We start from the raw sequence: 19,186 nt of genomic DNA on the forward strand, positions 1-19,186 counted from the left end.
GTAGTCGAGCGGTTAAACTCTTTTGCCCGCGCGTTGAATCTGACAAACTCAGGTTCAAGCCACGATTCCGACTTTTTTTTCTTGTTAATATTAATTTAAAATAACTATTTAAAGTTTTTATTATTGCTTGAATAATAAATAATAGAACTTACTTCATTATTTCGAAATCCTTTTTTTTTAATAAAAACTGAAGATTAAGTAAAGAATGATACTGTTTCCACACCACCTTGTGGTAAGTACCCCGGTACGTTTTTTTTTTAAGAAAAAATTATTTTATTATTAAATAATGACTAGAAAGTTGAAAAAGAAAAAATGTAATTGGATTAATACTTAATCGAATTGTTTATAATTTGACGACTACTATAGCTCTTAATTTTTTCTTCGAGTGGTTTCCCTACGTAGGCCTAGTCCACTCGTTATTATGTCTGTATCAATTTCAATAGTAACAAGTTAATAGAAAAAAAAAACGTTAAACGCAACAGATGAAATAATAATGTATATTACAAAATATAAGTATTAATAAGCTTTGTTAGATTGTACAATAAAATAATATTTACATTATTGATTCAGACATTTAAAATCTATAAATAAATAACTTGAGCATTACATCTATACATGACTAGCTAATGAGTACGTTTGTAATACTGCATCAATGAACATAATACTGATTATTTCATGCATAACAAGCAAACGAAAAAAACGAAAAACAGATGTGAATGAAAATATTTACAAGACTATTTACAAAATCATTTACTTTGAGGTTCATGTTTTGGAGTGATATCAACTTTATGTTTATACATTGTCGAATTGAATAAATCAAGATGATTTTTTGTTGCTACAAAATTTAATGCAGTTATACCGCGGACGGGAAAATAAGACCGAATGAAACAAATTGAATCTAATAAATCAATTTCCATTTTATTCTTTTTTTTTTGCTTGATGTCAGTAACAATCGAAAAAACTCTTTCTGGCTCAGCATTAGAGTGCGGCCAAGTTAAAACAGCTTGAATCAATATTTTTAAATTTGGAAATAACAAATTACTGTTTTCAGAACGCATATTAACAATCTTATTTCAAAATACATCGACTTCTAATTCACACAATTCAGCTTCATCGTTAACAAAATACGTCGGCAACAACGCGATTTCTTTTTTTAATAATTCATAGTTGACATCGCTGTACGGGAAAAACCTTTCAAGATCTTTTACTACGTTCGGGTTTTCACTCCAAAACTCGTTGCTCAAAGCTTTTGCAGGTTGTAGAAAATGAAGTGAATGTAAAATGTCATCATTTTTGAAAAAAGATTTCTGAATTTCTGTTACCGCTGTTGTGTAAAATTTTAAACAATTTTCTCGAATTTCTAACTCATCTGTTTTTGGAAGATTTTGCAAAATCGAAGCACATGCATCACCAACATCTACATCTTCTAATGGCTTATAATCTTTATTACTCACTTTGTAATTACTATCTTTGGCGATTTCTTTTATAGCAGTGGCATTGAGAAAATTTGAACTAATAGACGTTAAAATTTCTGAACATGAGCTGCTGACTTTGTGAATGATAGTGTTTTTTGTTTGAAAAGTTGCATTAAACTTATTAAAGTGTGATAAAATGTAGTTTAAAAATTCCAAATATGCTATTACTTTATCGTCGTGTAACAAATTATTTATAAAATGTGGTGAGCTCTTCTTTTCATCATTACCACTGTTGGGCGGACTTTCATGACATTCGAGAAAGAAAAAAGACTTTAGAGCAGGCAAATTGTCAAGAACGCGATCAGTACAATTACGAAGAGCGAGCCATCTGGTGTTAGATAGCTTTAAAATTTTTTTAGTCGAAATTTGATAAAAAATTTGAAAATCTTTAAAATTAACGTTTCTTTTCAAACTGTTGGAAAAATACTTTGAAATGGCTTGAAGCAACTGCTGGCAGTCTACTGGAATACTCGCACAACTTTTTTTGGCAACTAACGCAGATGTATGACATACTCATGGTAGTAAAATAACATTAGGAACTTTTTTTTTTAACATAGTATAAAAAGAATTTTTTGAACCCGTCATAATACTCGCATTATCACAGCCTAAACTTGTAATATTTTGAAGAGGAACTTCATTCTTTACAAAAAAACTTTCAAATGATTCGAAAAGTTCCTTAGCACCACATTGTCTTGCGTCTAATTCAATCAATGTTAAAAGATGTGATGCAAATTTATCATCCTCAGGATCAATATAATTTACCACAACGCACAAAATTTTTTTCAAAGTGATTTCCGTTAATTCGTCAATCAAAACGGAAAATCGTTGATTTTTTAAAATATTTAATATTTTTTGTCGTTCACAGACGCTCAAAACATTAGTAATCAAACTTGCGCATTTGTCTTTTTTCATGCCCATTTGTGCAACGATCTCCGGCTTTTTACACATCTTCTGCATAAAAGGGATGAGATCGTTAACAAGCTGAACAGAAACGTTATGTTGTGCTAAAAATAAAGCGGTTTGTAACTCATACTCTTTAACTAGAATGTCATTTTCTTCTTGACTTACAACAGAAATGTTCTTCTGTTTTATAGCAACGTTAACATTATCTTTATGTATTTGAGTTTCAGCGTGCCTGATCAAATCTTGTTTATTGTAGCACGTGATATTAACACCGCAAAGGAAACAGTGAGCAGGTTTTTCGGGATTCATTTCATCTTTGGAAAGCCAGTGTTTAAATTCAAGCTCTTGTAACCACTTATCAATAAAAATACATGATTTTTTGGATTTTTTTAGTGTGTCAATATCCGTGCCACTTTTTGGTTTCCGCTTTGACGAATTTTTTGCATTGGAAGACATGTTGATTTAGTTTGTTATTAAAATATTGTAAAATTGTAGTAATAAATTAAAATAATATGAAATTTAGACAATAGTAAAGGAAAAAAAATTTACAATTAATGTAAATGATAAAAGCTACAATTTAATAATTTATAAAAAAAACTAAGTAATTAAAAAAAAACTAAATAATTAAAAAAAAAACTACATAATTTAAAAAAAAAAAACTTTTTGGAAATTAAATACTCTTTTAAAACTGCTGAAAATGCTGCTTTTTTAAATTTTGATAAACCTTACCACTGCAAAAAAAGCTTCATATTTTGTAAAGTTGCATGCAGCAAGCAAAAACCAAAAAAAGTATCAATTTAATGTACTAAATTTTCAACGGTTAGCTCTTCAAAAATTAAGAACTCGCAAAATAGCATGCACTTGATAAACTGTGAACTTAAGAAGGCTTTTTTTTTATTTAAAAGTCTCAACTAGACTACCAAAACGTTTAATTGATGAACAAAATATGAAAAAGTTCAGTAAAAATTTGAAAATAATTTCAGAAAATTTACACATAAATTACTTTTTTAATTTAATGAATTTCAGTCAACATTTAGATATAAGATATACAAACGTACTTTTCAATTTGAAAGGAATCGGAGCAAAATGTATTCGCAATTTTTAGAATTAATGAAATTGTGGATAAAAATTATTACTAGTACATTTTAATTATTTTTTCCAAACAAAATCTTGGAACTTTTTAAAAAATTTGGAGAAAAAAAAATAGATTACCTACACAGTACTCCTGTTGACCTAAAGACTTGATAAAGAGCCTTTTTAAAATATATTTGACGCACCACTATCTGATTTTTTATAAAATATTTTATAAATTTGTAACACATGCAAACGGCAGCTTACATTCAAAAGCTATTAATTAACAATCACTGTCCGTACACTACACTATAATAATTAAAGAGCGCTTGTTTAAAACGCGCAAAAAGCATTAAAGATGTCTGCCAGAAAGCATTTAAAACTAGAAACACCACTACAAAGCACTTTCATTAAATACAAATATCTACCACCAAAGCAATTACTAACAATGCACAGAAAACATGCAGAAAGCCTGCTAGTAAGTGTTCACCTCTATATTTTAAAATCACTAAAAAGTATCTTGATCGAACACAGATATTTACCACCAAAACACTTATTAACAATGCGCAGAAAACATGCATTAATGATGCGAGACAGCATTTAATACTATAATTAAATGATTAAAAAGCACTGTATTCATACACGAACATCTTCCACCAAAGCAATTACCTACAACACTCGGAAAGCATGAAATAAGGCTGCGAGTAAGTATTTATCCCTACAGATAAACAACACAAAAAACACTTTCATTAAAAACCATAAACACTCGCCACTTGTAGCATTACATGCAATACGAACTAAAAAGCACAAAAAGAAAATACTCGATGCACCGTTACACGGAAAATAATCAAGCACGATTTCTCAAAAAATATCTACTCCAGCAAGCATGCTATCTTGTCGACTACTCGAAAGCTAACTGACTAAAAAATAAAACAGCAGTTTGCGCGAATGTGCATCTTACTGTATAGATGACTACAAGAGCTGAATTCAAAACAAAACAGCAGCTCGCGCGAATGTGCATCTTTTTCTAAAGTGCGTGACTTGAAATATATGTGTATATAATAAAAACAAACAACTCGCCAAGAGTTACGACGAAAGGACATGGCCTATATTGGGAACTACTCAAGAAGAAAAAGAGCATTATGTATTAATCAAATAACACATTTCTTTTCCACCAGTCTGATTTGCGTTTCTTTTCTTTTTTTTAATAATTTTATTGTGACAGATTGATTATCATATGACTGGATCTTTTTTGTTGTGTGATTAGCAAAGACTGGTCATATTATTTCTTTGGTAGGGTTTTTGAAAAATCTTATTCATATAATAGTAATATTGTAAAATAAATAAAAAAGAAGAAAACTTGTAAAAAAATCATAATTTTTTCTTTTAAAACTAACGTACCGCGAGGTGGTGTGAAATAGGTATTTTTTCAGTAACCTAACTATTAATTCCATTATTTCTAATAAAAATAATTTCGAAATAATGGAGCAACAGATTTTCATTAAATGCATGAGCATTAAAAAAAAATTTTAAAATTAAATATTTATTAGTAGCCTTGAATTAAATAAAACAAAAAAAAACTTGTAGTATAAGTAGTAACAAGAAAAAAAAAAGTCGGAATCGTGGCTCGAACCTGAGTTTGTCAGATTCAACGCGCGGGCAAAAGAGTTCAACCGCTCGACTACGACAGCTACGGAACGTAGTAGCATTAGATTATATTTAAGCTGTGAAAGTGGGCGGGGCTTAGGTTGAAGGTACGGTAGAGAGAGCTCTTCCTCCACTGCCTGGCAGTGCCTGCCTGACGTGGAGAGAGAAAAATCGTTGTGCGCTTGCGCGAGAACTCTTGGTTTTTAGAAACACTGATCTTTAATGGAATGTAACCAGACTAGGGGCCTGTGATCGGTAACTAAGGTAAATTTTTGCCCATATAAATAAGGTCTAAAATGTATTACGGCGAAAACCATAGCAAGCAGCTCTTTCTGTGTAGTGGTATATTTAATTTCTGCGGAGTTCAAACTTCTCGAGGCATACGCAGTAAGTAGGTCTTTACCAATATCCCCCTGACTTAGGATGGCTCCTAAGGTAAGATCAAAGGCGTCTGTAGTTAAAATAAAGGGTCGCGTGAAATTAGGATATTGTAAAAGGGGTTGGGTACATAAAATTTTCTTGAATTTTCCGAATGCTTCTATCTGTGGACTTTGCGAAATAAATGAAACACCTTTCTTTAATAATGAGTTAAGAGGGATTGCAATTTTCGAAAAGTCTGGAATAAAACGGCGGTAGTAGCCTACTAGTCCCAGGAATTGTTTAATATTTTTTGCGGTCTTAAGTATGGGAAGTTCAGGCACCACACCAGTCTTGTTAGGGTCTGACTTAACTCTCCTTTCTGAAATGATGTATCCTAAATAAATGACCTCCTTTCTAAGGAACATACATTTGTCCGGTTGTAAGGTTAGTCTGCAGTTAATCACCTGAATAATTTCCTCGATTTTTCATTGTGTTCTTGGAGTGAAACCGCATGTATTACAATGTCGTCCATATATACAAACAGTTCGATGCCTTGAAGGCCGCTTAGAATCTTATCCATTAAGACTTGGAAAGTCGTGGAAGCTCCCTTAAGATCCATAGCCATACGCTTATATTGAAGGTGTTGAAAGGGGGTGGAGAAAGCAGTTTTTGGGGCATCTTTTGGATCTATGGGCACCTGATGGAAACCGGAGGCTAAATCAATGGTTGAAAAGTATTTGCATCCACCTAACTGGTCCAAAATTTCAGTTATATTCGGTAAAGGGTATGCGGGTGCGACCGTCTTCTCATTTAATACACGAAAGTCAATAACGAACCTCTAACGTTTCTTCCCCTGCGAATCGGATTTTTGGACTATCCAAACTGGGGAGTTCTAGGGTAAATCCGATTTTTCAATCTTATTATCATTTAATAAATCTTTAACTTGGTTCTGAATCTCATCGCGCAAATGAGGAGGATGTCGATATTGTTTAATGTTAATGGGTATATTATCAATAGTAGGTATTCGATGTTGAATGTAAATGGTTTGGCTTAACTTGTCTCCGGGTAGATGAAACTGATACGGAAAGGACGAAACCAATTGAAATACGTGGTCTCGCTCCTCCCCATGTATCCCATCCAGATTCAAATTTCGTACCATTTTGGATATTCTGGTTTGCCGATCTACTTGTGTTTGGATCTCCGAGCTGCCTTTGGCAGTTCTTACCGGTATCATCGTTTTATAATATGATTCCAAATCGGTGGGGGGTATAGATAAATTGATATTTTTAGATGTAGTGTTAGCGATAAAAAGGTGTGAAAATCCCCTATTGTTTTTAACAAGGCACCCGCCCTCGTAAATTCCTGGTCCAGCCTTCAGTCTCGGCAGATACCCCTATGCTTTGTTGGAATTATAAATTTTAATATTGCACAGTACTTCAGTTCTTGCGGGGAGTTAAAATTGATTGTGATAAATGGTGAAAGGTACTGACTGTGACCCAAAAATTACTTAACGCTCGGGGAACGAGATAATGGCTTCATGCGTTTCTAAGACATTTATGCCTAATATTCCGTCGTACGGTGTAGGAAAATCGTTAAATACAATGTGTGCCGAAATCTTGGCATTGTTGAAACTCAATTCAACTCGGCCTTAAGTTTAGAGGATCCCTTGATTGATCCCCGATAGGCCAAAAAAGGAGTCGTAGAATACCTTAACATTCCTCTTCAGTATTTTTTGTTTGATTAAATTAAGTTTCGAACCTGTATCGATGAGGAAATTTGGTAAGTCGGGTATCAACTCTGGGATCTGTACTAAAATTGATGGCAAGTCTCATTTCTGCGCTCGGCCGATGGCAACAATGGCTCGATTTTGGGCGTGTTCTGTTGGGCTGATACTGGGCTCACCGCCACGCTCACTCGACGAACTAGATTGGAGTTTAAATTTTTGCCATTATCCCCTTCTGCCAGATATCTTTGGGATTTACAACGGTTACAGTTATTTTCTTTACATTCGCGAGCGAAGTGACCTGGCTTTTTACCATTGTAGTAGTCACGATTGGGTTTTACCCTCTAGTCATTATAAGGCTCGCTGTTATAATGATGACTGTTTGAATTATTGATTTTGTTAATTTCACTATTTTGGTAAATTTTCCTCTGATCGTCGTTACTATTATTTCTATTGTTAACATAGTATGCTCTCTTATCATACGGTCTATTCCTGTTTAATTCAGGCAAGGGTTTACGCAGTTCCATGATTGATTTTTCATACGTTCAATATTTTTAGCTGCATTAATTGCAGATTCGAGACTAAAGGTTATATGACTGGGCATCTGAAATCGAATGTCCCTGCGCAATCCCAACCTGAACCTCTCTACGGCCGCGCGTACTGCTCCCTGCGTTATTACCTCGATCTATTCAAGGGGATAATCTTCAGAGATTAAACTTATTTCAGTTTATAAAATTTTTGTTACTCTCAATCCATACTGTGATACATTCTCTTGTATCCCCTGGATCACTCGAGACAACTCGGCTTGAAGCTGGGCCAAGCTCTGTTGAGGCGAAAAGATCTCTTTTAACTCGGTAAAGAAATGATTTAGGTCTAGGAAATTTTTATAAATAATTAGATGACGGGCATCTCCAGTAATCTTAGCTTCAATGGTTTGCATAAAGGGATCCTTTTCCTCAGGCTTAACATATTTTTCAAGGGCTCGACATTTCTTAATAAAAATAGAAATCGGTAAGTCTCCATCATTAAATTCTCGTATCAGATTATAAAATTCGCTAAGTTTTTTGTATTCTATTTTTGAGTCTATAACTGATGTAGTTGAGGTACTCTGATCGCTCTGAGGTCGGCCAGTAGTCAAAGAGGTGTTAATCAGATTTTTGACAGAATCTAGAATTAAATCAACATGACGCCCTGGGCGATCCAAAGGATCGCTCGTCCGTCGGGGGTATTTTATCAGAACTATTTAATGAGGTATCTTCCACGGGTTCTATAGACTACTGACCTGATGACAATGACATTATGAAACGATTACAGTCTTACTTGCGGATGTTGTTTGTGGTTGATATCCTCTGGACAGATGTACCAAGAATACCCTTCTGTTACGGAGCCGTCTGTGCCAAAGGTTCTGGAGGCGTAGACTGATGGGTTGGCGATGCCCTCTTCTAAAGCAAAATATCCAACTTGATTTCGGCTTAATTTAAAATAATTCTTCAACTGAGAATGCGTTGGTTCCGCCAACTTGTTTCTTGCGCGTAACCTTAATCACTGGGTACTATTTACTGGGCAGCACGATGCATTAGGCACTTGAAAGGACTAGAGCTTCCTGAGGATGGCCTCCAAGTATTTTTTTTTTCTCTCTGGAGTCCGAGATGTTACTGGGAATGTTTCACTTGTATAATCACTTGAAAGTGCTCAACCTTCCTGAGAATGACCTCCAGGTATCCTTCGCTCTCTGGAGTCCAAAATAGCACTGGGAATGTTCACTAGTTAGCTCTTCGTATTAACCCTTTGAAGCACCCGAGCTTCCTGAGGATGACCTCCAGGTATCCCTCCGCTGTTACCAAAAAGTATTTTTGTTATGACCTGGCTCATGGTCATAGACTACGGAGACGTAGATGGCAATCTCCGCCCTCTGGTTTAGAGGGAAGCGCCAAAATAGAACGTCGAAAGCTCTGCCTGGAACAGAATCTCAATTTCAACTAACTACTGCATGAAAATCCAATTCTTTTTATACCCTGCAAGTCGTGTCGAAAGTCACGTAGGCCACTTGTTTGTCCTAGTTTGTCCTTGAATTTCTCTGATTAAAGCTGTTGTTTTGAAAATCCCTTCAAAGGTATGAATAGCTGTAGACTCAAGGCCAAGCTTGTTTTGGTTGAGGTGAGTCATGCCGGTAGTCACGCAAGCCACTTGTTTACTCAAACGGTTCATTATTTTGAAGGTCAGGCTTGTTTGTGTTGGGATGAGTCATGCTATCAGTCACGCAAACCACTTGTTAACGTTAAGGGCCTAATATTTTGAGGGCCAAGGTTCTTTTCTTATTGTTATATATGACCTTTTAATCTTAATCATCGCAATAATCATAAACTTTATTATTTTCTATTAAATAGAGCCGAGAGAGAGAGCGCTAGTGTAGCTTATATCTATGGATAGGATCATTTCCTAACATGTGAGACGTGACAACGTTGCTTGATTGGGAGGCGCTACTGTCGATTTATCGGTGATGTGATCCGCAGTTCTGTAACGGCACGAAAATGAGACCTCGGAACGCCAGGCCTTGTATTTTTACATCACGGTCCCAACCTTAGAGCATATATACCTGGAGGCAGCATCGTATGTACTGGTGGTGAGACCAGATGCGAGAGAGAGAGTCCGAGTTCCAGCCTTAGAGCATATAGTATATGCTCTAAGGTTCCAGTACATTCTGTCTCTCTCGCACACACTTCGTGATTGTTTGCCAAAAACCCGTAGAAATAATAAATCAGGCTAGAGCGGAAGCGACACAAATTTTTGAAAAGCATGAGCAAGGGAGACAGGATGTACTGGAACTCGGACTCTCTCTCTTGTACCTGGTCTCGTAACGAGTATACATGATGCTGCCTCCAGGTATATGCTCTAAGGTTCCAACAAATAAAGAAATAACAAAAATAAGAGGAATAATAGCGGGAATAAGTGGAATAGGGTATTGATGTACTACACTTTTTTCTAAATATTCGTCGGGACTACCAGCCTAATATTTTCATAAAAGTACAGTACTTCAATAATATATGTTGTGTCTTCTTCTACTTGTGCTTCAGCGCCGTACATAATAACGAGCAGTTTTATATATATTTTTCTTATATGTCTATGGGTGCCATAAATACATAAAGTGGACTCTTCAGCATAGAGATATAATAAATAGAGCAGGGAAGGTATAGGGTCTCATCTAAGTAGCACAGTCCACTGGAGCAGAATGAGAGAAAAGATTTCGGTACCTGTCCATCTCTCTCTACCCTATCTCAAGTTATGACGTCGATCATGACGTCATTTGTGACGTCGCAAAATACGTCATTCATGACGTTGTGAATGACATCACATTGACGTAAATATGATGTCATTTACGACGTCGCAAAAGACGTACTTCACGACGTCTCAGAAGACGTCATTTACATAGATTATTGTTTAACAAAAAAGCATTTGATGTGCTTATAGGAGCTACCATCAGGATGGTAACACTAAAACAGAGGGATTCAAAAAGTTTTTGAATTTAGAAAATTTTTTCCCTACTTGAGAAAATTTTTTTTGTATTATAAAAAATACTTGAACCCCCCAGTTTTAGTGTTACCATCTGGATGGTAGCATCTACGGGGCCATCAATTGCTTTCAAACAGCCCTTTGCTAAACAACAACCTATGTAAATAACGTCTTTTGCTACGTCGTAAATGACGTCATACTGACGTCAATGTGATGTCATTTACAACGTCATGAATGACGTATTTTGCGATGTCACAAATGACGTCATGATTGACGCCACTTTGTGGTCACATAGAAAAGGCGTAAAAGCCTCGCGTATCGCATAAGTGTGAAAAACAAAAAAGCTTTCGAAGTTCTCAACGCAAGTGAATTCTAACCTGCGTACACGTCAAAAAAAAAGTTTTCAAGTATAAATTTTTTTTTTTCTTTTTATTTGAGAGCCGTTAATACATTTCGTACAGCTTAATCATTACACTTCTCACTTTTTTTTGCGATATTGGGTCATTGCATAGGTCGTAGAGACTTTCCACAATTTGCCCAAAGTTCTTACGATTTATTTTTCATCCATGTCAGAAATTTGATTAATTATACAATTGATACTGTAATTGTCGTTGTTGACATTAGCTACTGACTGTATTCATAGGTTAGATACTTTATTTACGCTGTACGCGAAAAAATTTGTCATCGCGCATATGGGTACAAAAATACGGGCGTAACTTTATTTTTGCACATGAGTGCGAGCGAGACAGCATGTGCACAGCCAACGAAATACTCGCTGTGATTGGTTTAAAAACACTTACGCGCGTATTTTTTACTCCCGTGTGCGCGATAACAAATTTTTTCGCATAAAGCGTACCTTACCTAACTTTCCCTGATCCTATAATTTTACGCGATACGCAATACGATTTACACTTTACGCGGTTCCATGTGTCCTAGCCCTAACCCTGCCCTGATTGGCTACAGTACAGAGATTTAAATACATGATGTGAGGAATATGTATAGGTATATATTGTGCACTGCATCGTCTTTGTTATGCTTTCAACAAGTAAATGAAAAATGGGGTAGTTTTCGTACATATATGTACACATATACTTAAGTAGGAGTTAATTAACATGACAAAAACATGTATTATTTGCAAGAAAGAATGCAACCCTTTCGATGAGAGCCGAAGTTTTCATAAGTGAATATTCTGTGAAAGTTTTCTAAAAAGTGTAGGTTATGTGCGTCAAAACACTGACCATTTTATTTAATTTACAAGAAAGTTGAAAATTACATATTGTACTAAGTATTGTGTTGTGATAAAAAGTGTTATTATTTAACAATTCTAGATTTCCAAATGATGCAGAAATAAAACAAAAGTGGATAGAGACTATTGGGGATTGTAAAGTTACGAAGACGTCTACTGTTGGCAGCCATCATTTTGAAGCTTCGTCTTTTCATGACACCTGTGGACATAGTATTTTAGTAAAAACATTGTTATCAAATGTTCTATATGTATTTCTACTATCATCAGTAAAAATAATGATTCTCGTTTGATAGCCCTGAAAAATAGAGTAGGGCTGAAGTTTGCAAGTAATGACATTATTTTCATGTCATGCCACTGAAAAAACATTGCGACAAAATACGAGCAAAGCCTTTAAATTATATTTCCTTTTTTTTTATCAATGTTTTATAAACAAATTCAATGACAGCGGTAGCAAACAAAAAAAATTACACTATATTATTTTTTTTTTACAATTTCGCTTCGTTTGGTAAAGGACATAAAAGAATAACATCCTTTTTGAAAATACCTTTCGCTGTCTTTACCAAAACCACCCTAACATTTCCATCTTCACCTGGGTATATTTCAGTAACGACGCCCAACTTCCAATGCGTACAAGGTATGTCTTTATCCATTACAATGACTAAAGAATTTATTTCAATCTTAGCATTCGTATTTTGCCATTTTTGACGCTTTTGAAGTTCACTAAGATATTCAAGGTACCAGCGTTTTCAAAAGTCTTGACGGGCTTTCGTGATGAAATTCCAAGCTGATAAGCGATTTTCAGGGACGAGAGAAAAGTCATGAACTGGCAACACGGTCAAAGGTCTGCCTACAAGCGCGTGCGCTGGAGTTAACGCGATAGAATCGTTGGGATCAGAAGAGAGTGAACAAATAGGACGTGAATTTAGTATACCCTCGATTTCAATCACTAATGTATTGAGCACTTCAAATGTTAACATTTGCTGGACGATTACGCGTTTTAAGTGATGTTTGAAAGATTTGACAGCAGCCTCCCAGAGACCACCAAAGTGCGGTGATAAAGGCGATGTAAAATGCCAAATAATATTCTTTTGCACGGCATATCTGTTTACTTTCTCTTGATAGCTTTCTGATTTGATCAACCGAAAAAGCTCACCTAACTCATTTTTAGCGCCAATAAAGTTAGATCCATTATCTGAGTAAACATGCTCGGGCAGATCACTTCCGGTTACGAAGCGTCTAAATCCGCCCAAAAAACCCTCAGTAGTCAAATCACTGACCATTTCTATGTGTACAACCTTTGATGACATACAAATAAATACACATTCATACACCTTTATTTTATTGCGATTACGGAATTTCTTTTCTTTAATGAAAATTGGACCGAAAAAATCAATGCCAATATGAAGAAATGGGCCAAATGCTTTCACACGCGCTTCGGATAAATTCCTTATTTCACAATGCACTGGTGTAGGCTTGTGACGAATGCAAGTTACGCACTTTCTAACAATTTTTTGTACCTGATTTTTTCTATCGAAAATCCAAAACTTATGACGTAATACGCTTAGCATACTTTAAACGCCTAGTAAAAATTTCCCTGATGAATTTCCCGTATGATAAGGTCTATGACATGATGATTACAAGGTAACAATATCGGACATTTTTGATTTTCGGGTACTTCCGCGTTACGTAACCTTCCTCCTACGCGTAATAATTCTTGATCATCGAGGAAAGAATTAAGAGAACCCAATCTGGTATTTTTCGTTTTGCCGATTGTTTTTAAATGATCGATTTCCATGTGAAACCTTTCAGCCTGAATAAGCAGCAAAATTTTGTTTTCTGCGTCAAGCCGTTCTTGTAAGCATATCTGCTTATGAAAGTATTTATTTTCTCGTGAAACCCGATAACAAAAATTAAGGACAATAATCATGCGTGAGTCAGAAAAAAATCGCTTAAAAATATCACAAGGGGCTGTAATAGCAAAAAATACTTGGCGTTTCATATCTGGTTTATCAGAACCCTCAATGATTAAACTAATGGGCCATAAAGATTCCATTCAAGAAAACCATGTAGGTCCTGTAAACCAAGTTTTATTTTTCAAAAAATGAGCTGGGGTTTGACCTCGTGATAAGGCATCGGCTGGATTATCTCCAGAACGTATGTGGTTCCACTCGATGTGTCCATTTAAAGCTCGAATTTTACGAACGCGATTACTTATAAAAATGTCTCATTTTTCGAGAGATTTTTTTAGCCAACACAAAACGATACTGGAATCGCTCTAAAACATAACTTCATCAATTCGAAACTGAAAGGTTGGCCGAGCTGCTTGATAAAGTTCAACTAGTAATAGTGCACTACAAAGCTCCAAGCGCGGAGTAGTATAATTACCCTTGAGTGGTGTGACGCGAGATTTTGAACAGGCCAATCGCGTGATGATCCTTCCCGCAGTATCAACCGATCTAATGTATGTACATGCTCCGTATCCTAAATCGCTGGCATCACGAAAACCATGAATCTCGATTCGAATGGGATTATCGATTATTAAATGCTTTTTAACAGCTAAACCTTGAAGTAGTGGGATCTGTTGTTCGAAATTAAGCTAAGATGTGTGAATGTCATGAGTAATCGATTCATCCCAATCAACACTTGCACGCCAGCACTTTTGCATGATTGACTTAACCACGAAAACTACTGGACCCAATAACCCGAGTGGGTCGAAAATTTTTGCTGTCTCTGAAAGGATAAAACGTTTAGTGATTTTAACTGACATATCAATGGGTTTTATTGTATATACAAACTCGTCAAGCTTTGAGTTCCAAACTACCCCTAGAGTTTTGGAAACAACTGGTGCAGTGGAATTTTCGTCACTTGAGTCAAATAGTTTTCCATCTGTGTTATCAAGAATATGCTTGTGATTAGATGCCCATTTTCTTATAACGAAACCGCCAAACGACAAAATTTGAATTACCTGTTCGCGCGTCTGTTTGATTTTTTTCAACGAATTATCCCCCGTTATAAAATCATCAATATAAAAGTGTCGTTTTAAAACATCACGAGCTAAAGGCAATTTTTCTCCCTCATCCTGTGCTAACTGTTGTATAGTCCTAATTACTAAAAATACTGCAGAGGAAACGCCGAATGTCACAGTGCTTAGCTCATGAGGCTTAATTTCGTTCTGATCGTTATACCAAAATATTCGCTGAAACTTACGATCTCTAGGATCAACGAGAACCTGCCTATACATCTGAGCTATATCAGCTGTCATGACGAAAACGTACGAACGAAATCGTAAGAGATGCTCAAAGAGTTTATCCTGGATCCTCGGACCAACCATTAATACGTCATTTAAAGACATATTTTTGGCAGATTTCGAAGAAGCATTGAAAACTACTCTCACCTTAGTCGTTGTCTTGAGAGCTTGATAACAGGATGATGTGGCATATAAAAATCGTTCTCGCTTTTGTCATGAACTGCCGACATGTGCCCTAGGGAAAGATACTCACTCATTACGCGACGATATTCGGTTCCTAGAGCAGGGTCAGACCTCAAGAGATGCTCAAGAATGTAAAATTGCCTCAAAGCTGAAGCTCTTGAATCACCTAAATCAGAGTTTTTGCTTTTAAATGGTAAACGAACAATGTAACGACCATTAGAGTCACAAGACGTATTTTTTTGATAATGCGACTCGCTTGAAAACTCTTCTGCTTGTTTCTTAATTTTTTTTGACGGCACCTTTTCTATTTCCCAAAAACGACTCATCAACTTAGTTAATTCCTCCAAATGTTGAAAATTTTGTTTGTTGGATTGAGTGAAATAAGAAGATGCTAATTCTTTCATGCAATAAAAATTTAATCCACTAACGATCACCCAACTGAAAAGAGTTTTTTGAGCAAATTAGTCGCATGGTTCAGGAATCAATTTGATTGGTCCTATAGATAACATGGAAAGAGTAGCGCCTGAACCGATCATCAAGTCTACTTCACGTGGCAGATCAAATTGCGGATCAGCGAGATGTAGGCCAGATGGGATCTTGATAGCGCTTCGAGAAAACTTTTCGTTCGGGACAAGACCGGCAATTCGAGGAATTATTAAACATGTTAACGATTTTTTAAAACCGTTGTGAGTTGATTTGATTTCAATAACAACGCTTTTTTTTGCTTCAAAATTAATCCCGTCGATCGCGCTGATCACGATCGAACACCATTGGGTAGGTAACTTAAGAGTTTTTGCCATCTGATCGGTAATTAGATGCACAGTCGAACAGGTGTCAAGTAGAGTTCGGGCGCGTGTATAGTTACCATTAACGCCTCGAATTTGAACCACAGCGCTCATCATAAGCTGCGACATTGCAGCGCTTGAGTTCAATGACAAAGCCGCGCTCGGCTGTCATGAACTTGATTGAAAAGATCCCATTTGTCCATCGTAAGTACCCGCGTTCGGTTTCGATTCGGAAATAGCCATTGATTTCGTATCGTTGTGTAAAAGCGTATGGTGAAATTTGCTACAACATTTGCAATGACCCGAGATGCACGCACTGGCATAAATACGTAAACAATTCCAACACAATTTCCTTTCTCTGACTATGTTCCACCGTTGGTCGATTTTTAGTTTTTCAAAAGACGGACACTTAAATATAGGATGATCGGCACCACAATGCACATAATTCGACCTAACGCTAGTTACTAATACGCGGGCCCCATGATCGTTGCGACGAAATTTATTTGAACGCTGTTGATTGATTTGACTACATTCGAAGTTTCTTTTCGCGACAATTTCTCCCTTCTGACTAGGACTTTGTTCACTCACGCACAAACGGAAAGAGGCTTCGCGCACGAATTTGCAAATTTTTTCCAAATCTGGCAATTCGTCCAAAGTCAAAGATTCTTCCCATTTTATCCTAGTTTAATTAGGCAGCGCATTTTCTAATATTCGAACTACTGTTTGATCATCTGGAGTTACTCCCAAAGACTTTAACATAGTTAAATGTTGCTGAGCCAAGTCAATGAGACCAGATAAACCGATTGAAGTTGGCTTAAGGACCAAGGGAATGCGTAGTAGTGCATCCAAGTGATTGTTAACTAACATTCGCTTTCTCTCATAGCTATCTACCAAAAGCTTCCAAGCGTGCCGATAATTTGCTGCGCTGAGATCGTAAACTGCAAGTTTGGTTAAAGCTTCACCTTGTAGAGCGCTTTTTAAATAAGTAAATTCAGCTACGTCACCAATATCAGTGCGAGTGTCAATAATAGACTTAAAAGCGTTACGAAAAGACAGCCATTTTTCCAAATTCCCATTAAAACTCGGGATTTGTGCTACCGGCAGCTTAGGAAGCTTCGGTCGATGTAGAAAAGTTGAATTCGAAAAGGAAGGAACTGTTGGATCACTTCACGGTGGACGTAAACCCTCAAGCTGACCCGCCAAATTATAGAAACGCTGGCGCCATACATTTAATTCTTGGATATGTTCATGTTCTGAATTAAGCGTAGTTGACTCGTCGTGTAACTTGTTTAAGGCATAGATTATACGAGTTAAGCGTAATTCTGCTTCCGATGCACAGATGTTTGCCGATTCAAGAGCAATTTTTGTCTCTTCTAATTGATCGCAAAATCCCTTTCCCTTTTGAACAATGAAAGCGATTCTTTTTGCCTGTGTTTGTGACATGCTGTTAAATGAGGTTACACGTCCGCGATATAGTATATATATCAACGTAAACACGCTTGAATACCAACGTTACCGCAAAGTTTTTGCTTTGTTTCACATGCCCATGATTTTTACGCTCATACGTCCTAGACAGCTGGTGGCGTTGAAAACGGGAAATGCGAAGATCATTGATAGGGACGATGAATTACGGCCAAAGAAGATGATAAGCCGGTAGACCGCAAAATTACTTCTTTCCAAATTAGGAGAAGACGTGGCTCATATCTCACAGGACGCACCAAATGTTCACTCTTTCCTGGTTTTTTCTGACCTGTTAAAGTAGTAGAGGGTTAGAATTCCGGGGTAGAAGATTTGCCCACCTATATTTGTATTTTACTTTTAAAAATGGTGAATCAAACTGCTTTACTTGAACAAGCAAAATAAAAGCCTCTTTGATTAAGGAAAAATATTTATACATGCATTCAAGAACAACAAATTAATAAGATATGACAAAGTAAAATGCTCACGTTACAAGAATCACGGCCAGACAATAACTTATTATAAAAGGTTACCTGAGGTTTCGCTCGAACTAATGAATGTTGCGTAGCATCGCACATCTGTAATTAAATTTCTTGTCTCAAAGGTGTGTATAATTGGCGTATGCTTGCGTGCATGGCAGCAGCCATTGTGCTCTGTGTAACGTCTCTTTTGTTTTTTCTGCATTCACTGTAATTCTGATTCCTGAGTTTGTCAATAAATGGGGTTTTTCATGCCTTGTGGCTTTTCCCTAACTGAAAGAGATTTATGCGTTTCTTTTTTTTTTATATATATATTTATAACAAGGCTATTTATTTCCCAAACAAATAAATGAGCCAAACTTAAACATGGTGTCTCCTGTGAGGTAGAAACTCTACGAAACTCTACCTTTTTTGTTTGTTCGCCAAACAAGTGACGTCACACGAGTGCAAGTGTGGTATCGTGTGTATTAAAAAAAAAAAAAAAAAAAAAAAAAAAGAAGAAAGAAACGCGCACGACAAGGCGCCACCATCTTGACTTTTTCTTCTTGCGCTTGCTCTAACTTTACGCAAGATACAACAGCGCTTATCAATGACGCAGGTTAGCGGTGACAGCATTGCCATCACATTGGACAAGGGGGATTTACATGCAGCGAGCCATCCACTTCGTCTTCGTAAATTTACACTACGTTACTTCGTAAATTAGGCTACGTACTATAGTCTTGCTACTCGCGTGCAAAAATTAAAAACACCTTTGCCTCGCCCACTAGCAAATTCGACTGTTCTCAATGGCACTTTAACCTTCACAGAGCGTGTCAACGTGACAAAACTTGCGCCGATTCCTGTTCCAAAATTCGATGGAAACTATGAAAATTGGGTTGCTTGGAAGGCAAACTTTCAAGTTTTGATACACGATTGTCCGGGGATGGCAGGGTGCGTTAAGTTATCCCAACTAAAGGATGCGGTTTAAGGCCTAGCTGCAATCGTAATCGATGAATTTCAAACCAGCGATGAAAACTACGTTTTAGCATGGGAAGTATTATGCAGAGCTTACGATCAGCGGCTCGTCATCACCAACGTTTTGATGCCCTCTTGAATTTAT

General features: G+C 36.4%; 1 protein-coding gene across 1 annotated transcript; it reads right to left on the bottom strand.

Annotated features, from left to right (window-relative positions):
* Nucleotides 1-16,834: 16,834 nt before the first annotated feature.
* LOC149373385 (uncharacterized) lies at nt 16,835-17,593 on the bottom strand. Its single transcript, XM_089597216.1, has 2 exons — nt 17,351-17,593; nt 16,835-17,182 (listed from the first exon to the last, which is right to left on the bottom strand). Exons 1-2 carry the CDS (start codon nt 17,591-17,593, stop codon nt 16,835-16,837), a joined length of 591 nt encoding a protein of 196 aa, XP_089453342.1.
* Nucleotides 17,594-19,186: the final 1,593 nt, after the last annotated feature.

The sequence above is a fragment of the Copidosoma floridanum genome, unplaced genomic scaffold, assembly GCF_036245765.1.
Source record: "Copidosoma floridanum isolate Cflo_tuat_1 unplaced genomic scaffold, Cflo_Japanese_pri ptg000031l, whole genome shotgun sequence".
Taxonomy (NCBI): Eukaryota; Metazoa; Arthropoda; class Insecta; order Hymenoptera; family Encyrtidae; genus Copidosoma; species Copidosoma floridanum.

Excerpts from the sequence above, each read along its gene's own strand:
- LOC149373385 (XM_089597216.1), bottom strand. The coding sequence starts at position 17,593 with ATGTCACAAACACAGGCAAAAAGAATCGCTTTCATTGTTCAAAAGGGA. Across the intron at positions 17,183-17,350 it reads GCCAGCGTTTCTATAATTTG|TCTATTATTGACACTCGCAC; the intron begins GCGGGTCAGCTT and ends AACGCTTTTAAG.